The sequence below is a fragment of the Heterodontus francisci genome, chromosome 20 (genome assembly GCF_036365525.1).
Source record: "Heterodontus francisci isolate sHetFra1 chromosome 20, sHetFra1.hap1, whole genome shotgun sequence".
NCBI classification, from domain to species: domain Eukaryota; kingdom Metazoa; phylum Chordata; class Chondrichthyes; order Heterodontiformes; family Heterodontidae; genus Heterodontus; species Heterodontus francisci.
In genome coordinates this window covers 34,216,112-34,236,117 of record NC_090390.1, presented here as the reverse complement: position 1 = coordinate 34,236,117, position 20,006 = coordinate 34,216,112, and the positions used below count along the sequence as shown (strand labels likewise).

The window sequence follows — 20,006 nt, the reverse complement described above, 5'->3', positions numbered from 1 at the left end:
GCCATATGTTGTCCAACTCTAATAGATCATGTAGGAAGAAACTATTTCCCCTGGCTACTAGGTCGGTAACCAGAGGGCATAGATTTAAAATAATTTGGAAAAAAGTGCTGGAGAGGAAACCAGAAATGTCTTCACAGGGTTTTTAAGATCTGGAACAAACTACCTGAAAGGGTGGTGTAATAAGATGCCATTGGAACTTTTTTTAAGGCATTGACATGTAATGAAGAGGACTAATTTGTCGGGTAAAAGCTGGGGTGTGCTACTAAATTTGTACAGCATGACAGGCTGAATTGCCTCTTTCTGTTATGTATGATTCTGAAATTAATGGTTTTCTAGTACGTTCTTCTGTTGAAAAGTGAATATATTTCATTAGGCTATTCTTTCAGTAGAAGAAAGGCACAGATTAACATTACTTAGATTGAAGTTGGGACGCCAAAACAATACTGCTACTAAGAAATGAGCAAAACTCAAGTGTCCTGCACATCAGTGTATGCTTCTATGGCAAAACTTGGTGGATAGATTTTCGAAAGAGCTTGGGTAATATTTTTGTTAAACTTTGGACTTGTACGTATGAGGAAAGGTAGTTGCCAAAAGATATGGGGGAGGGGGGAAATTGTTTCACTTGTTTTATTTTCAGCAATGGTGGTTATATGAGCCAGTTACCTCAACTTCCCACCTTTCCCCCAAGAAATGCAATAGTAGGGCCAAATGGAAGATGATTTATTTGCTTATTTCTGACTTTATTTCTTACAAAAAATCCTTTGCCACTGTTCACTTCCAAATTTTCAGATTTCCACAAAACGTGAAGAAGAAAAGTCCCTGAGACACAAAGTTCAGAAACTTGAGCAAATAAAGAATCAAATGGCTCAGGATCATGAGATTAAAGAACGAATGATCCAACAGTTTAAGAAGGTACTACTTTTTTAAATAAATGCTGCTCTGAGTGAATAAGTGGGGATGAGATACAAATCTATAACCTGATTGTGGATTCTTATAGTCAGCAATATGCTACTGGTGAACAAATTGGAAAGTGATCTTCAGTTGCTTTTTATAATGTCCTGTGTACATTATATTTATTTTAACAGCTCAGTTAATTTTGTTGAAGACATAGCTTATATCCGAATAAGGTGTTCAATCAATATGTATATTGTCCTTCCTTCAAAGTTTTGCCAAGATTCCTCAGGCCTTTTGTACACGCTTATAAAATGCTCTCACTGAGATGAGGAAAAAACACCATTGAACACTACTTTTTTTTTGAAGAGCTCACACTCCCTAATAATAATCCAAGCACACAGTTCATCGACTGAGTATGAAGTTCTGTTCTGGTATTACACGTGTCATGCACCTGCTAAGATTGAGGCACACATTATTTTGCCACCTGGACATTAAAAACTTAAAATTGTTGCTGGGAAGAAAAGAGGGCCTATCACAAGGAATTGCTAAGTCCCTGACTGGAAAGACATTTGCATAGTAACAGACAGTGCTTGGAAAGGACAAAGGGGCCACTCCCTGCTCCAATTTAATCCACAATGGACTTTTGATTACCAGACATTGAAGGTGGAGAGGCTAGCATTCCAGGTTAATTGCTAAGATGGCTGAATACATAAGCAGATGTGGTCAGACCAGTTTAGTCACATGACTAACTGGTTGTTGGAGTTTTTTAATTTGAACTTGTTAGAGAATTTGAACTGAGAAAGCTCTTTGCTCCTGGACTGAGAACATCTCTCTCACGGAACTGAAGACACATGAACCCCAAGAGAGAAAAGTCTCCTACAGTGTACAAGGTTCAAGAAGAGTACTGGGCCCTAATGAAAAGCAAAACTACCTACAAAAGGACTACAATGAGCTCAAAGCACAGTAACAAGAAACTCTTTATATTGTCTCAAACCTCACTATTTTTTCTACTTTTTTTTTCCTGTCTCTTTGCATGTCCATATCCCGTATGCATGCTAGCGTGGGGCACGGCGTGTATCCGTAGGCATTAACCAAATTAGAGGTTAAGTTTTAATAAATTTCACTTTTTCCTTTAAACCTGAGAAAACCTGGTTGTGCTCATTTCTTTGCCTTATAATTGGAAAGCAGTGAACAAAGATTCACCAAGGGGGAGCTCAAAACACAATGTGTTCAAAAATTAAATCCTGTTGCAATAAGATCAGGTGAAGGCTGAAAGAGACCCTGAGACACCTTTCTCACCTGGTCGTATGTTTAGCAGCAAATCTGCACTTATTTCCATGTTCATATCTTGTTAGCTTTATTGTTTTACAAATGTTTCTTCATACTTTTGTAAATGCTGTGAAAAAGATTTTAATTTACTGACCATATGCCTTTATGGGTTTTAGGTGTGTCATAATGAATCAGACTTGAAAAGAAAGGTAGAAATGTTAACAATCACCTTGGATGAAAAAGAGACTACTTTAAGGAAACTGGAAAAGGACTTTGAAGAGAGTAAGACTCTGCAACAGGTGAAGGGGCAACAGGTCAGTGTGGTCCCTTAGCTTAACCTAAGTAAAGTAACTAATATTTAAATGTTTAAACATGAAAAGCAGCTCAAACATTTCCATACTGGTTTTTGATATCGTAATCACTACAAGTCATTATCTATTTACCAACTCAAGCTAATTGCAGTAACTGAATAGTAATTTGCAGAAAATGTCCATTGTGTTCCCCTATAAATTTGGAGTCAGATTTTTCTTTCTTAAATATACTCCTTGCTTTAGATTAGATTAGAGATACAGCACTGAAACAGGCCCTTCGGCCCACCGAGTCTGTGCCGACCATCAACCACCCATTTATACTAATCCTACACTAATCCCATATTCCTACCAAACATCCCCACCTGTCCTGATATTTCCCTACCACCTACCTATACTAGTGACAATTTATAATGGCCAATTTACCTACCACCCTGCAAGTCTTTTGGCTTGTGGGAGGAAACCGGAGCACCCGGAGAAAACCCACGCAGACACAGGGAGAACTTGCAAACTCCACACAGGCAGTACCCAGAATCGAACCCGGGTCCCTGGAGCTGTGAGGCTGCAGTGCTAACCACTGTGCCACTGTTAACATGATATAAATATTCTTGGCAGAGTAGCACTTGTGTCGATACCTACATTGCTTTAATGATGATATTGACGTCTAGGGCTCAAGTGAACATCATAAACCCAGAGAGGAACCTGATATTAAGGCGGAAGAAGCTGTACATCTTTTTCAGACTACTTCCAAAGGTATTTAAAGAACTGAAGTGCAAATCAAGTGCAGTTCAGATGCTTCCTGCTATTCTCAAATACTGAGGATATTGAACTAAATTGCTTATAGCCTAGGGGACTTTGCTTTGAAAGCTTGTTGATAAAATGAAGGCGCGTTAATAGCAATTAGACTTGTGTTTTTACTTTCTGTATTTTTATTCAATTTAATTATTTTGCATAGCAAGTTCGCTAATTTTAATGTGGGGTTCCAGAGCATCTTGCGCTAAAGCCTGGCTACCCAACCAGAACATGACTAGGGCCGACTACATGTGTCTGGTTCAGGTCGGGTCAAAATTCCGAGTCCAGCATTCGGGTCGGGTTGAGCTGGACAGTGTTGCTTCTGGAATGTCACGGAATCAGGCTTACCCATGACCCCCCACAACTCCAGCTGCAGGAATAGCCTGCTGCCAGAACGGATTAAGGATATTCGTGTCTGGTCGAACGTGAAAAAAAATTAAAGGACTAGGGCCCAGGCTGGGTTCAGATTGGCTGTGGTCGGGTCGGGTTTTGAATTTATACCCGAGCCGGGCTTTATCTTGCGCATATACAAAAATATACACATTGATAATAAAATTTCATTTAAAAACACTGCAATCAGTATTAAGCTTGGAGATAATCTGGAAATAAGCAGTAGATCTGTTAATTTCTAGCTAAAACATTTATGCATGCAGAAATTATGCCATGTATGTATTTCTAAGTGCATCGGTAGGTTCAAGAGACTTCAATTCAGAGATTTCCGTGATAAGTGAATGCTTCTCTCTTGCTTCCGGTTGTGGGTCTAAGTTTTAACTTGTGCTGATAAACTAGGTTACATTAAAATATGGAATCATGTGGATGAAAATTTGTCACTTTGAAGTAGTGAGCTTTTTCCTCCTATGGGAGCTATTCTGTAACTTATTTTTTAAAAAGGTTTTGATGACTCACCAGCCCTTTGACGTCGTGGGTCGTGGTGGGGGTCCTGTAAAATACTTGCGGAAGAGACCCGCCTTGACCCACGATGCCGGAAAGGCCCCGCCGTATATTACCAGCAGCAGCAAGGCCTCGGTGTGGTGGGGCCTTCATTTAAATATTAAAATTAATTAAAATAAATGCAGATTAATCTACCTGGTCCTGGCGGCCATCCCATGCCAATATTACAGGCACTGGCCGCAACTTCGGTGGGAGGACTGAAATTATCAGGTCAGGGGGAGTGGGGAAAAAAATTTTTATTAGCTGTGGTGATGGTGAGAAGGGGTTGAATGGCAATGGTGACCAGGTTCAGGAGGAAAAGGTCAGGTTGGGAATAAAGTTTTTTTTTCCTCTGGTGGGAAAAGCCCAAAAATAAAGTGTGCGATCATTTGGGGGGGTGGGGGGGATGGTAGACGTGCTGCCATCTTTTATTTAATTTTTTTTTAACATCAATATGCAGTAAATTTCTCTTTAAAAATGTTAATTCAATTGAAGGGCTTGAAGCCCTTTGGCGCTGGCCCCTGCGTGGTGGCACTGGATGCCCTTGCCGTGAATACGGCGGCCGAGTCCTCTACGTCATCGGCATGGCCATTCTGCCCCTTCCATTTAAATGAACCCCCGCCCGTAATATCGTAAATTTCAGCCCATCTAATCTGTTGGGAAATTTCTAGATTTTATGAAAGGGGTTACATCCATTAACCTGTGAATTGTCAACCTGATGCCTGCAGGTCGTCTTGCCACTGCACAATTATCACATTTTACCTCTAGAATTATTGAAAAGATATTTCAAAATTACAGTTCAAAATCTGTTTCTGTGGAATTGTTGTTAACTATCTGTTCTGATTCATGCCAAGAACTTCATATAAAAGAGAGAATAATTCAAGAAATGAAAATTGCATTAACTGAACAAGAGCAAACCCAAGCTGAGCAAGATGAAGTGCTTGAGGCCAAGTTGGAAAAGATTGAAGAATTGAATGCAGGTGATTGCCCTATTACAGCTATATTGGGGATTTTGCATATTGGTAGTTTTTGCCCATCAAGTAACATGCAAAGTGGAAAACCAGTTTTCTTCGTGTTTTTCTTTTTAAATTGCTATACAACTAGTAATTTGAGATAGTAACAGGAGTAAGCCATTCTGCCCCTCGAGCGTGTCCCGCCATTCAATGAGATCATGGCTGATCCGCGGTCTAACTCCGTAAACCTGCCTTTGGCCCATATCCCTTAATATCTTTGCTTAACAAAAATCTATCTCAGATTTAAAATTAACAACTGTTCTAGCTTCAACTGCTGTTTGTGGGAGAGAGTTCCAAACCTCTACCACCCTTTGCGTGAAGAAGTACTTCCTAACATCTCTCCTGAATGGTCTGGCCCTAATTTTTAGACTATGCCCCCTAGTTCTAGAACCTCCAACCAGTGGGAATAGTTCATCTTTATTTAGCCTGTCTTGTTAATATCTTGAAGACTTCGATCAGGTCACCCCTTTCTTTTCTTTTCTTTTGGGCCTCAAACTGGCCTAATTTGTGTCATCTCTCCTCGTAATTTAACTCCTGTAGTCCAGGTATCATTCTTGTAAACCTACGTTGCACTCCCTCCAAGGCCAATATAGCCTTCCTAAGGTGTGGTGCCCAGAACTGCTCACAGTACTCCAAGTGGGGTCTAACCAGGGTTTTGTACAGCTGCAGCATAACCTCTGTGCCTTTATACTCCAATCCTCTAGATATAAAGGCTAGCATTCCATTAGCTTTTTTGATTATTTTCTGCACTTGCTCGTGGCATTTTAAAGATCTATGCATCTGAACCCCCAAGTCTCTTTGGACATCCATTGTACTTAACCTCTTCCCATTTAGAAAGTATCCTGCTCTATCTGTTTTTGGTCCAAAATAGATAACCTCACACTTGCCCACATTGAAATCCATCTGCCACAGTTTTGCCCACTCACCTAGTCTGTCAATATCTCCTTGCAATTTTATGCTATCATCTAGACTTTACACTGCCGCCTAACTTTGTATCATAAGCAAATTTGGATATATGACTTACTATGCCATCATCCAAGTTGTTAATGAATAATTGAGGCCCCAACACAGATCCCTGTGGGACCCCACTAGTCACATCCTGCCAATCGGAGTATTTACCCATTATCCCCACTCTCTGTCGCATACCACTCAACCAACTTTCTAACCATGTCAATAATTTGACTTCAACTCCATGGGCTTCTACCTTCGTTAACAGTCTCTTATGTGGGACTTTCTCAAATGCCTTCTGGAAGTCCATATAAATAACACAGCCTCTAATCAGTGGGAGAAAGCTGCACGCTGTTCTAGCAGTTGGGGTCCTGAACTTGACTATAGAAATCCAGTCAGAATGAGAGATGTGTACTGTTTTTGGTGTGTAAAATTTAATTACTGTGAGTTTGTTGAATCATTTTTAAAGTCAAACATAGCAGAAACCTGCTGGTGTCTCTGGACTCTTGATTTGTGTTTATATTATGTTCTGTGGGGAATGCTCTATTCTAACTGCAGACAGCAAAAGTTTTATAATGAGCCCATTTTATTTTACACTAGAATAGAGGAATTACATGTGAACATAACAGGCTATTTTGTCTTGATTTTTAGAATTGGAGAAATGGATACAGTGTGCCAAAGACTTTGAGAAAAAGTGTCATACACTTGAACACAGCCAGTTGATGAAAAATGCAAATGAAGATCATAATATAGAATCAGGACCAGTTCAAAAAGAAATTGAAGTTTTAAAAAAGCAGTTGGTGGTAAGCTTTCTGATCGCTGGTTCAGTGGTGGCACTGTTATCTCTTGAGGCTGAAGATTGTGGTGCAATTCTCACTCGAGACTTGAACGTATGGTCTAAGCTAATACTTTGCAGTACTGTGGGAATGTTGCACTGTTGAGGCTGTCTTCCAGATGAGATGTTAAACTGAGGCTCTGTTTGCTCAGATTAACACAGCTGATCCTAAGACACTATTTGAAGAAGAGTAGGGGAGTACACCTCAGTGTTTTGGCTGATATTTATTTATCCAGCAATCAGCATGAATTAAAAAAAAGTATCTGGTTAATATCTCATTACTCTTTGTGGGATCTTAACATTGCAAATCGGTTGCATAATTTCCCAATAGTGACTGCACTTCAAAGTACTTCATTGGCTGCAGAGTGCTATGGGATGTCACGAGGTCAAGAAAGATGCTACTTTCTCACACTTGCACTCTCTTTCACTCACCCTTTCTTCCTCCTGCCCTCCTTTCCCAGATTTTTCTGCAGTAATTTAGGGAAATCAAGAGTTTTTTTTTACCTTATCCAATTCATTGATCTTCTGTAGCACTGCACATATGAAGATGAAAGCAAGTGTTGTCTTCAGATGAGATGAAGTTAGCATTTGGGAGACATAACTAAGGAACTGCAGCAGCCCACACCAGCAGGAGGATCTAATTGTAATGGAACTTGGGTAGTTACCATTATTACTATGGATGTAGGGAATTATAACTGGAAATATTGACAACATTGAAATAAGGTTTTCCATGTGTGAAGTGTTCAGAGGTGAGATTTTTAATATAGATTGCAATATTTCTAAGTCTATTTTTTGGATATTTAAAATTTGAGGTTGTTGAATATAAAATTACCCTCTAGCTGGTTAGCTGACTTTCTTTAAACATTTTTATAGTTCAATGAACATTGAATGGAACTGGTTTAAATTCTTTAGGAAATAGGAAATGAGCAGAAATGTAATCGGAAGAAATGGCTGCAAGAGAAAATGATTCTCATTAAGCAAGCAAAAGAAGCTGAAGATCGGCGCAATAAAGAGATGAGAAAATGGACGGAAGAAAGAGAGCATTATTCTAAATTACAATTAGAAATGGTAATGAAAGCCTTGTCCGATTTAATCAATTTATATGGAGTTGCCAAATTAAATGTGTTTTTATCTATATAAAAGTTGGCTTCAAAGTTTGCAATCGTAACTATATTTCTGCAAATAGTATTTACAGCAAATCTTATTTGATATATTTAGATTTTAAAAATATATATATTTTGTCACTGGTATATTCCAATAGAACAAAACATTGTATAACTTTTCTCATTCAATTTTTGTTTTAAATCTGATCTTCATTAGGCACCATCCTGGGGGGGTGGGAAGTTGGCATAAAATCAGAAACCTATTGAAAGTTCCTATGCCCTATGATTTTTCTAGATTTCCTTTTTCCTCTTCTGCAAAAAGTATTGCATCCCAGAATTTTTCTAAAACAATGTATTGGCTAAGCCACACTCCATCCTGGATGGAATGTCATGGTAAAGCCAAAAAGATCCTCTGGGAATCTCCAATCTCATCCAGCTTTATGTTCAAATGTACTCCAAAATTTGAGTTCAGCTTCTACTGGCGCAACTTTGAATATTCAGCAAAACTGTTGACTCAAGTTGGACTGCAATGATAATCTAACTTAACTATGGGATCTTAGCAAGAAACTAAATTTTTAAGAATCAATTATTTTTGGCTCATTTTTGTTCAGGTCATCCTTTCACTTGTATCTTAAACCAGGCCAATCTGGATTGTCCCTTTTTAATACTGATGTCAGCTGGGCCAGACTTAATATCACCTAACAAAGGTCTATCTAGATTGCTTAACCAAGTCTTCTTTCCAGACTTAGTCAGATTTCTTTCTATCTCCTGAAGAGCAGGATGTAGGTGGGGGAAACTGCCTTTTCCAAGAGCCACTTCAGACCTTTGATTCTGATCTCTATGCTGCATTCATCTGTTGGAGATGACTGTATGAACAAGAGCAAGTTGCGCTGCACTGAGATCGTTTTCCCTGTAGATTGATGGAAGTTTCTCTAAGTATTACTTTGCCTCAGTACTCTAGTCTGATTCAAAGTTGTAGGTTCAAGTCGCAACACATAATTTAGGCTGACACTTAAGGGCAGTACTGAGGGTCGAGGGAGTGCTGATCTGTCTTGATGAAATATTGGCCGGAATTTTACGCTGGGCAGACAGGAGTCGAACTCTGACGTAAATGTCGGTGCAGATCCTGCTCCCGCCCAGCCTGGGGATCCGTCCCGTATTTTACGGATCCCCAGGCTTTAATTGGCTCAAGGCGGGACTTCCAGCCGCTTGAGGGAGGAGGTCCTGCCTCAGTGAGTTGCTGGCCAATCAGCGGGCCGGCAGCTCTTAGTCTCAGCAGTGCCACCGGGAGCAATGGCCACTGCTGAGACTGCAGCCCAGCCGACCGAGGAGGACGCAAAGGAACCGGGACAGACGGTAAGTTCGGGCAGCCTCACCAGGGGAATCGGTCGTGCCCTGGTGAGGCTAAAGTGGTCGTATGGGGGGAGGGGAACGTCTTGGATCCCGGGGTTGGGTTGGGAGGTGGGGGCGGACCTCAATCGGGCACCCTGTGCCCGATTGCCAGCACCCCCTGGGATGTAGAAAGGTTGGCAGCTATAGCTGGCTGGCCTTTCACGTCCCTGGCACACCCGCTTGCCACGGGTAAAATACCCGTGGAGGCGGGCGAGGGCCCTTAAGTGGCCACTTAACGGTCTTGATTGGCCTTGAGCGGGCGGGCCGATTCTCAACCCGCTGAACCGCTTCTCACCCCCCCCCCGCCACTTGCCGGACCTCCAGAAACTTGGTCGGATGCGGAATCGGGGTGGTTAGGCCTCCCGGAGCCTGCTGCTCAATTTTACACCGCCCCCATGCCACCATCCGACCTGCTGGGGCGGCGTAAAATTCCGGCTGTTAAATCAGAGCTTTGTCTACCTGTTCAGATGGCTACAAAAGGATCCTGTAATCTAGTTTGAAGAAGAGCAGGGACGTTCTGTCAGTAACCTAGCCAACAGTTCTCCCTCAACCTACACCAACATAAAGATAGTTCGTCTCATTTACTGTTGGGACCTTGTTTGCAAATTGGCTGTCTGTTTTGCCTACATAATAGTGATTATGCTAATTTGTTGGCTGGAAATGTTTGGAGGACAGAAAATCCCTGTATAATTACAACTTGTGTATATAAAATTATAACAGCTGTGGTAAGTATTCTAAGCAGTTCAATTTTTAATTTTTTATTAAGGAAAAACTTGCATCTGAGGTGGTTGAGAAAGATAAGAATCTGCAGAAGTGGCGAGAAGAGAGGGACAACTTGGTAAAGGAACTAGAAGTACAGCTTGGGAATCTTATAGCCAGCAATAAACAGAAAGATAAAGAAATAGAAGGACTCCAGACTTCTGCAAAAGGGAACCCAGGAGAGGTGAGAAGAAAAGATTGTGTATGTATGTCTTCCTGACTGACTTGGAAAAAGAGCACTAGATGTAATGACAAGTGGTCAGGCTTTGAATCCTTCCAGAATAAAATCAAATGGACCAAAAGGCTGTTGCCTAGTAATGTTCAGAGCTAATATATATGAAATTGAGAGAAAATATTGAATAGCGGGTTGGTTAAGAACTGTAAGATGAGGAGTTCACATTACTGTGGGAACTGATTTCACATTTGGAACTTGGGAATGAAAAGATGCTTTGTTTTGACTTGTTAAAATAGTTGCATCTTTTTTTTTAATTATAGAATCGCTTCTTTTAAATGAATCACTTTTTGAAATGAATCTTTTTTTATTCTTTCATGGGATGTTTCCCATCCCTATTGCCCTTTAAACTGAGTGGCTTGCTTGGCCATTTCAGAAGGCAGTTGAGAGTCAACCACTTTACTGTGAATCAGGAGTCACATGTAGACCAGACCAGGTAAGGATAGCAGATTTCCTTTCTTAAAAGGACATTAGTGATTTAGATGGGTTTTACATCAAACAATAATAGTTTCATGGCACCATTACTGAGAGTAGCTTTCAATTCCAGGTTTTTATTAATTAATTGAATTTAAATTCCACCAGCTGGTGGATCTTTACCCATATCTCCAGGGCATTAGCCTCGCCCCTGGATTACTAGTTCAGTGACATTACCACTATGCCACCATTTCCACAGCTATCTGTAAGAGTCTTGACTTTTTGTTTCTAAAAATTCTTTCTATCTGTTTGTTGACCAGTCAGAAACTGTCCTAGATTCTTCAGAAGTTTCAACAGAAAATGGAGAAAAAACAAGTAGGTTTCCAAAACCTCAGTTGGAGATTCAATTCACACCTCTTCAACCAAATAAGATATCGGTGAAAGAACCAAGTGGCAATATGATCACTGTGAAAATACCCAGATCCAACAGGAAAAGAAAAAGCTCTGCACTAGAAGAGGTAATGAATCAGTGTAAACTACTTGCTATGTTACTATGTTAAATTCCTACAATGCCTTCAATTTGATTGAAGGGAGTTTTTTCAAATTTAGTTACATAAATGTACATAACACTCACCTTTTTTTTTTTGAGTTACAGAATTGTGGTTTCAAGCCCCACTCCAGGAACTTGATTGAGCACACAATCTAGGCTGACATTCCAGTGCAGTACTGAAGAGGTGCTGCACTGTCAGTGCCATTGCTCAGATGAGAAATTAAACTGAAGTCCCATCTGACCCCTTGAATGTAAAGATTCCATGGCACTATTTTTTGAAGGCGAGCTGGGGAGTTATTGTCTACCAGCAAGGCTCTATGTGCTTGGATGGCTTTACACACGAGTTTGAGCAGATTAGCCAAGAAGGCATCCTGGATGTCCTCCTTTGAGATGAGGGGAGCTGGTGAAGCAGAGTGTTTCACAATGCTTAAGTGCACGTGTGTGCATATGTCCGCGCTAGGCAGGTCTTGAGGAATGGGCCCTAGTATTTCCCCAGCTCCAGCTGCTTATGTTTGCATATATCCCAAGATGCTTTTATCTCTGTGGTTGTGCTTCATCTTGCCAAAGTGAGGATTTTATTTGCAGAAGACTTGGTAATTTTTGAAATGTGGAAATGTATTTCATTTGATGTGTTGGTGCTTCAACCATTCTAAATATTGCAGTATTTGTCTTGAGAAGTTCTTGTATCAATTGAGACCATCTCACATATATATATTGCATTTTAAAGCTTGCCTGTTTGGTTTTTTTAAACTTGAATTTTAAATTTGAATTTTAATTTGTTCCAAATTATATGAATGAGATTTTCACGTATACGATTCCATATTTTTGATTTATGTTTCAATATACTTTTTTCCCCCTCATTCTGTAATTACCTTTCAAGAGTGGTATGCTGTCAGGCTGCTGGAAAAGCAATTCTACAAAGAAATCCTCAGCAGCTGGCATTTGTAAGGTACAAATCAGTGTTGCTGAATAAAGCAATATCTTCAGTGGAGTTTTAATTAAAGCAAAGGCGATCAACATTTGAGTTATAACTCCTTTAATTGGGATTGTTGATTATCCATAATCCAGTGTTCTATTTAAATAGAGACAAATGCCTATGCAAACCTAATTCTGATAACTGCAATTCAAATGTGTAAGATATTTTCCATTTACAGAATCATTACAGCGCAGAAGGAGGCCATTCAGCCCATCATGTCTGCACCGGCTCTCTGAGCAATTTACCTAATGCCATTCTCCCCATAATGCTGCACATTGTTCCTTTTCAGATAATATTCTAGTTCTCTTTTGAATGCCTGGATTGAATCTGCCTCCACCACACTCCCAGGCAGTGTATTCCAGATCCTAACCACATGCTGCGTGAAGTTTTTCCACATGTCGCATTTGCTTCTTTTGTCAATCATTTCAAATCTGTGCCCTCTCATTGTCGATCCTTTCATTCTTACTTTTATTCACAGCCAAACATTAACCCCTGAATAAGAATTTTATTCAAACATTAGGTGTTCCCTTATATGTTCAGTACACCAATGTGGCTCATTAATTGCAAAAGGACATAGTGATGTCATATTACATAATTTCATACTGAATTCAGCTGAATGCCCAAGGAAGTGTAAGACAACCACAGTAAGCTTGTACATATTTAAAGAATCAACAACCCTGGTCATTCAACAATTACGTACAACTCTAGTTTGCTGTGTTTGATTTGAAAATGTTCTTTTTTTTTTTCTTGGTGCTCACGGAGTTGTCCATAAACATTAGTCAGCATCAGCAATGCTCAGCTACTCTGCCAAAGTAGGCATGTGAACCCAGACTAGTGGGGGAATTTTATGCTCTTCTCCTGCCTCTGGTTTGGATGTGGGGAGAGCATATAATTGTACGGCATGGTGGCAGAGGTGGATCCGTTAAAAGGCACTTGGTGCCTGAACGATGGACATGGCATCGGGAAGGGGGGTGGGCGTGGGCTGCTGAGAGCAACTTCCCTTTCCTTGCTGCCAACCTCACCCCCCACCAACCCCCCCTTCCAGCCCATGAAATACCTCCAGCTGTGACTTACCTGTAGCCTGGTTCCAGGGCTTTAGGTGAGCCCAGTACCGGCAGCAGCCTCTGCAGTGGTGCTGCTCAGTTAAAGAGCTGCCAGCCTCTGATTGGTTGACAGCTGTCAGCAGGCAGGACTTCCATTGCTGGGGTGCTTGATCCCAGGGAAGGCCTGCTGCTGTCCACTTAAGTGCCTAATTGGCACTAGATTTGGCAGGCCTTCCCCAGAGTTGGTGACACAGGGCTCTCATTGGTGCTTTTGCCAGTAGTTGAAACCCTTCCCACCGTCGAGACAAAAACTTGGTCATACCATGTTGTTCAACCATAAAAGGCAGCATAGCCAAGTCTGAGCCTATTCTCCCCTGAAGTTCATAATTGCATAGAGATTAGAAGCAGGTTTCTTTCCTGGTCACCCTGCCCCACCTATTGGTTAATTGGTCAGTTGCTTCTCCATGGAATCAAGGGTAGCCTCAATTCCATTTTCCCTCCTTTGATAGCTTTACCTATTGAATTTTTTTCAATCTCTGTCTTGAGAATTTTGATTGACCCAGCATCCTTTTGTGGAAAGAGTTTCAGATTTCCAGTGCCCTTTGTTTAAAAGAAAATGTACTTCTGTTTTCACTCCTAAATAACCGAGCTCTACTTGTAAAACGGTGCCACCTTGAAATAGATTTATTGTCCACCAAAGGAATTAGTTTATTTGTTTCGAGCTAATCTTTTTTTATCATTTTAAAAACCTCAATTGAATCACCCTTTATCCCCCGAAACTCAGGGAATACAAGTCTGGTTTATGTAACGTGTCCTTGTAATTTAACCTTTTTTAGCCCTGGTATTCTGACAAATCTGTCCTGTAAAACCTCCCTGACGTCCCAGTACAAATCCCTAGGAAAGATGACTTGTCAGGAAGAATCCATGAGGAATAAGGTCTTGGGACTTTCTATGTACAACTTACAATTACCCATAAAGTACATAGAGTAACTGTTTGATTAAATTGAAAATGGCTATGATACAAGTGTCTACCAGACACCATTATAGCCACCATAATAAAAGTTTGTTTCTTGGGAAAATGTTATTATGACCCTTTTCATAATTCAACTATTTTTGTGATTTAGTATGAGAGCATCAATTTTATTCAAATGGTTTGGTTAGCTCTAATTAAATAGAACACTATATTTAATTGGTTAAAGACTGTGACTGTTTCATCAAATATTCCTGTAATTCAAAGACTAAATTTAATTAGAACAACAAACTATGTTCAGAAAATAATGCTTGATATTTGGAGGTATAGTCACATTGTATTGTAGTTGTCCCATTAACAGTATTTGTAGCTGTTACAGTATTAACAAAAATCTCTTAATACTAGAGCTTTTGCATCTGTCATTCAGTTAGAATTTGGTCACTGTACTTTCCTTTTTTCTACTGTTACAATTTACCTTTTGCAGCAAGCACTTGGCTTTAATGTGGACTGAATACTTTATATAATTTGCGTGTGTGGGGGAAAAGGGCATTGACGAAGAGCAAGATGTACATTTTATTTAATGTGGGATTCTTGTCATAAAGTTGTACCAGCACAGAAGAAAGCCCATCAGGCTCATACCAGCTCTATAGAACAGTCCAGTTAGTCCCATTCCCTTGTTCTATCCCCATAGCCTTGGAAGTTTAATTTCCCTCAAGTGCCCATCCAATTTCTTTTGAAAATACTGTCTCTGCTTCCACCCCCTCATAGGCAGCAAGTTCCATGTTGTATATTTGGGAGGTCTCACCGTTCACCAAATTGTATGTTTGGTTGGTCTAGCTAGGAGAAATTAGAGTCGTCAGTAAGTTTTAATAATAACTAGTTAATTATATTTCAGGAACTATATACAAGTACATCTAACTCCTCTGATGGTCATGATGCTTCTCCTTCAAGTCTCTCTCTCGTGATCTCCTATATCATCATATTGGGAGGTACACACACTGGTCCAAACAGTAACCATTTCAAACCCTTATACTACAATGTTTACCTTTATCTAAACCTGTCATAATCTTGTACACCTCTATCAGATCTCCCCTCAATCTCCTTTGCTCCAAGGATCACAACTCTAGCTTCTCCAACTTACCTTTGTCCCTCATCCAGAGTCAGCATGGATTTACAAAAGGGAAATCATGCTTGATAAATCTACTATAATTCTTTGAGGATGTAACAAGTAGAGTTGATGAGGAGGAGCCAGTGGATGTGCTTTATTTGGACTTTCAGAAGGCTTTCGACAAAGTGCCACAAGAGATTAGTATGTAAAATTAAAGCGCATGGGAATGGGGGTAGTGTATTACGATGGATAGAAAATTGGTTGGCAGACAGGAAACAAAGAGTAGGAATAAACGGGTCTTTTTCTGAATGGCAGGCAGTGACTAGTGGGGTACTGCAGGGATCGGTGCTAGGACCCCACCTATTCACAATATATATTAATGATTTAGATGAGGGAACTAAATGGAATATCTCCAAATTTGCAGATGACACAAAACTGGGTGGGAGGGTGAGTTGTGAGGAGGATGCAGAGAGGCTTCAGGATGATTTGGACAAGTTGAGTGAGTGGGAAAATGCATGGCAGATGCAGTACAATGTGGATAAATATGAGGTTATCCACTTTGGTAGCAAAAACAGGAAGGCAGATTATTATCTGAACGGCTATAAACTCAGAGGGGAATATGCAATGAGACCTGGGTGTTCTCGTACACCAGTCGCTGAAGGTAAGCATGCAGGTGCAACAGGCGGTAAAAAAGGCAAATGGTATGTTGGCCTTCATAGCGAGACGATTCGAGTACAGGAGCAGGGATGTCTTGCTGCAATTATACAAGGCCTTGGTGAGGCCACACCTGGAATATTGTGTGCAGTTTTGGTCTCCTTATCTGAGGAAGGATGTTCTTGCTATAGAGGGAGTGCAGCGAAGGTTTACCAGACTGATTCTTGGGATGGCGGGACTGACATATGAGGAGAGATTGAGTGGGTTAGGATTATATTCGCTGGAGTTCAGAAGAGTGAGGGTGGATCTCATAGAAACCTATAAAATTCTAACAGGACTTGACCGGGTAGATGTAGGAAGGATGTTCCTGATGGTGGGGGAATCCAGAACCAGGGGTCATAGTCTAAGGATACGGGATAAAGCTTTCAGGACTGAGATGAGGAGAAATTTCTTCTCCCAGAGAGTGGTGAGCCTGTGGAATTCGCTACCACAGAAAGCAGTTGAGGCCAAAACATTGTATGTTTTCAAGAAGGAGTTAGATATAGCTCTTGGGGCAAAAGGGATCAAAGGATATGGGGGGAAAGTGGGAACAGGTTACTGAGTTGGATGATCAGCCATGATCGTAATGAATGGCCTACTCCTATTTTCTATGTTTCTATCCCTGGAGCTGTCCTGGTAAATCTCCTCTGCACCCTCTCATTCTTCCTAAATTGTGGTGATCAGATTTGATGCAATACTCTAGATGTGGCCAAACCAGAGCTTTATCTGTACCTAAAGGAATGTGATGCTTCTAGTCAAATGTATTTCGCCCTGTGAACAACAAAATGACTATTCCGTTAAACAAATGATAGTGTCCGCATATGTTGCGATTAGACCAGTTAGAAATTTTGCTTGTGTTTAAGGGTTTTATTTTCCCCCTTCAAAATATAATTCCCTGTTGTTTATCCATTGAAAATAATATCTTTTGGGTAATTCAAAAACACTGGAGATTCAGCCCACTTCCTTTTTTTTTAATCTTGAACTTTAAAGCAATCAAGTGTTAATTTCCAACTTTGTACTCTTGGTGAATGAAAGCAGAGTGAGAGGGGATGAAACTGAGCTGTTCGGGCCTGAAAAATCTGACCATATGATGGAAAGTAAAGGGGGAAAAGAATATTAGTAGCCTGAAGGGAGTGGGGAAAATCAGGGCCTAAGATGTACATACCGAAAGCAACAATGACAGGCTACATAGGTACTTTGAAAGGGCAAAGATATTGCACATGCACATAGAGAACTGACACACATCTGTAAGGAAGCTGCACATGAGCAAACAAGGTTTCAGGAAGGGAACAAGGCTAATGAGCTGGGAGCCTTATTTGGTGAAAAATTATGGAAATTTGAGACTATGTGGTAATTTTTTTTCGTATTTTGCTGATTTTGTTAAATTTTTACATCTTTTTATAGATGTTTTCAGCTATCCTGGATTGGCGCATAACTAAAATGACCACTGAAAAAATTTGGAGATACTTGTTGAGTAATTTTCCTTGTTTTGTGATGGTTGTTGATTCCTGATTAGTGGCTTTGGTACAATTTGAACAGTATTTTGGCATTTGTTGCTGACATTTTTGCCGACTGCCTAGTGACGATTGGATATTTAAACAAATTCAATGATTTCTTACAATAATCACTTGGTTGCTCTGTGAATGTGCCTTAGACACAAGCTTCCTGATTTTAACTCACTCAAAACCCATTCACTTACAAAGTCAAAATTGGGCACATGCAACTTCTGTCTTTAAAAAGCACTCAAATACCTTGTAAATTGGAACTAGAGAAACTATAATTCAACGGTCATTTCAATATTTACACAATCCCCTGAATAAAAATAGGTTGCAATTAGGATTTTAATGAAATGTAATATGTAATCTTTTAGTTAAACTAATAACAGTTACAGGTATTTGTCATTCAAACTGAGGTTATTCTGGATAGCATTTTCAACACAAGTTAAATGCTTGTGGTATTGGAGGAATTGAATGAGCATCGCACAATATTATGGTTTATTGATTTTTAAGATCAATTTTATCCTAGGGCAATCTGATTTCAAATGTGCTAAGTTGGCAGTAATATTGCAATGGGATTAGTGCATTATTGAGAGAAAATACTCCATTTAATTGAGCGTGTGGTACTTGAGCTACAGGTCTTGCACAGTCTATGGATACAGTATATACACCTGAATTCAGTTGAGAATGTTTGCAACAATTACATAATGATAGATCAGCTTCAGAGTTGTGAAATACAGAGAAATGTTCATTTCAAAGAATAATTTAGTATAGGGTTTGCGATCCCTTCATTCCCATTACCTCACCCCACACATGTTACACTTCTAATTCTCTTACATTGTTTGGTAATGATTGTTACCATACTTCCAAGTAAATGGAATTCATGCTTATCAATACTTTTCATTAACATTTTTTTCTTTTTGCTTTGTTAGAATATTGATCACTGTGAAAACAGGAAAAATACAATTGTCTCTAGAATGGTATGTAACACTCCGCCGACTATTCCTACTCCCAACATTACAAGAGTTGCTGAAGAGGTTAGTCTTCCTATTGTTACCTTTTAAGCAAACTTGTTCCTTTCCTTTTTTTGCCATTTTGCAGACTATAATTCGTAATAGAATTTTAATGAGAACAGAAGGCTGGTTGCACCATGTGCCTTTGGCATATGCTGCTTGGCCCCCTACTCCTTGGCAACCAGCAGCTAGGGTGATGCTCAGCCTATGCTACAATCAGTAAATGAGGTGGAAACACCAAATTTGCATGCTACCTACCTCCATCTTGACGGGTGCAGGCAGGTCATGAGTTGTGACCCCCGCACCCAAAAAAAATGCGGATCAATTTTTTAGCCCGATATTTTGTAGAGTATCGAATACAGTTCTTTGTAATATTTGGCATAGAACTTACAACGTTCATCAGCAAATGACGGCTTGTATTGTCTTGACCTTAAAATAAAAGCAGAATACTGCGGATGCTGGAAATCTGAAATAAAATCAGAAAGTGCTGGAAAAACTCAGCAGGTCTGGCAGCATCTGTGAAGAGAGAGCAGAGTTAACATTTCAGGTCTTCAGAACTGGCAGGTATAAGAAATGTAAAAGATTTTAAGGAAGTAAAGCAGGGGTGGGGCAAGAGATAACAAAAGAGAAGGTATTGATAGGAAAAGGTCACCGAATAGCTGACCAGAAGGCCATGGAGCAAAGTCAAACAATATGTTAATAGTGTGGTGAAAGACAAAGCATTAGTATAGAGGGTGTTAATGGATGAAAACTGAACAGCCACAAGCACAAACATGAAAAAAAAACAGTGGGTAGGCACAGTAGAAACAAACTGAACAAACTAAAATAAAATAAACACAAAAAAAGAAAAGAGCTAAAGATAAAAGTAAAATGGGGGACCATCCTCCGCCATCTCCAGCGTGATGCCACTACCAAAGGCATCTTCCCCTCCCTTCCCCTGTCAGCATTCCGAAGGGATCTTTCCCTCCGCAACACCCTGGTCCACTCCTCCATTACCCCCATCACCTCGCCCCCTTCCCATGGCACCTTCCCCTGCAATCGCAGGAGGTGTAATACCTGCCCATTTACCTCCTCTCTCCTCACTATCCAAGGCTCCAAACACCCTTTTCAGGTGAAGCAGCGATTTACTTGTACTTATTTCAATGTGGTATACTGCATTCACTGCTCACAATGTGGTCTCCTCTGCATTGGGGAGACCAAATGGAGACTGGGTGACCACTTTGCAGTACACCTCCGCTCAGTCCAAAACCATGACCCCGAGCTTCTGG

General features: G+C 40.3%; 1 protein-coding gene across 5 annotated transcripts in view; it reads left to right on the top strand.

The window, feature by feature from the left end:
• LOC137380561 (kinesin-like protein KIF20B) overlaps positions 1-20,006 on the top strand; it is a 135,334-nt gene that overhangs the window by 103,802 nt on the left and 11,526 nt on the right. For 4 of the 5 annotated variants that reach the window (XM_068052575.1, XM_068052572.1, XM_068052573.1 and 1 more), the window contains exons 22-31: positions 790-912; positions 2,340-2,477; positions 3,140-3,224; positions 5,048-5,173; positions 6,806-6,957; positions 7,902-8,057; positions 10,251-10,427; positions 11,210-11,407; positions 12,320-12,388; positions 18,658-18,762. In XM_068052575.1, coding sequence (XP_067908676.1) covers positions 790-912; positions 2,340-2,477; positions 3,140-3,224; positions 5,048-5,173; positions 6,806-6,957; positions 7,902-8,057; positions 10,251-10,427; positions 11,210-11,407; positions 12,320-12,388; positions 18,658-18,762 — 1,329 coding nt within the window. The remainder of the gene's footprint in view (positions 1-789; positions 913-2,339; positions 2,478-3,139; positions 3,225-5,047; positions 5,174-6,805; positions 6,958-7,901; positions 8,058-10,250; positions 10,428-11,209; positions 11,408-12,319; positions 12,389-18,657; positions 18,763-20,006) is intronic. The other variant, XM_068052576.1, reaches the window with a different exon arrangement.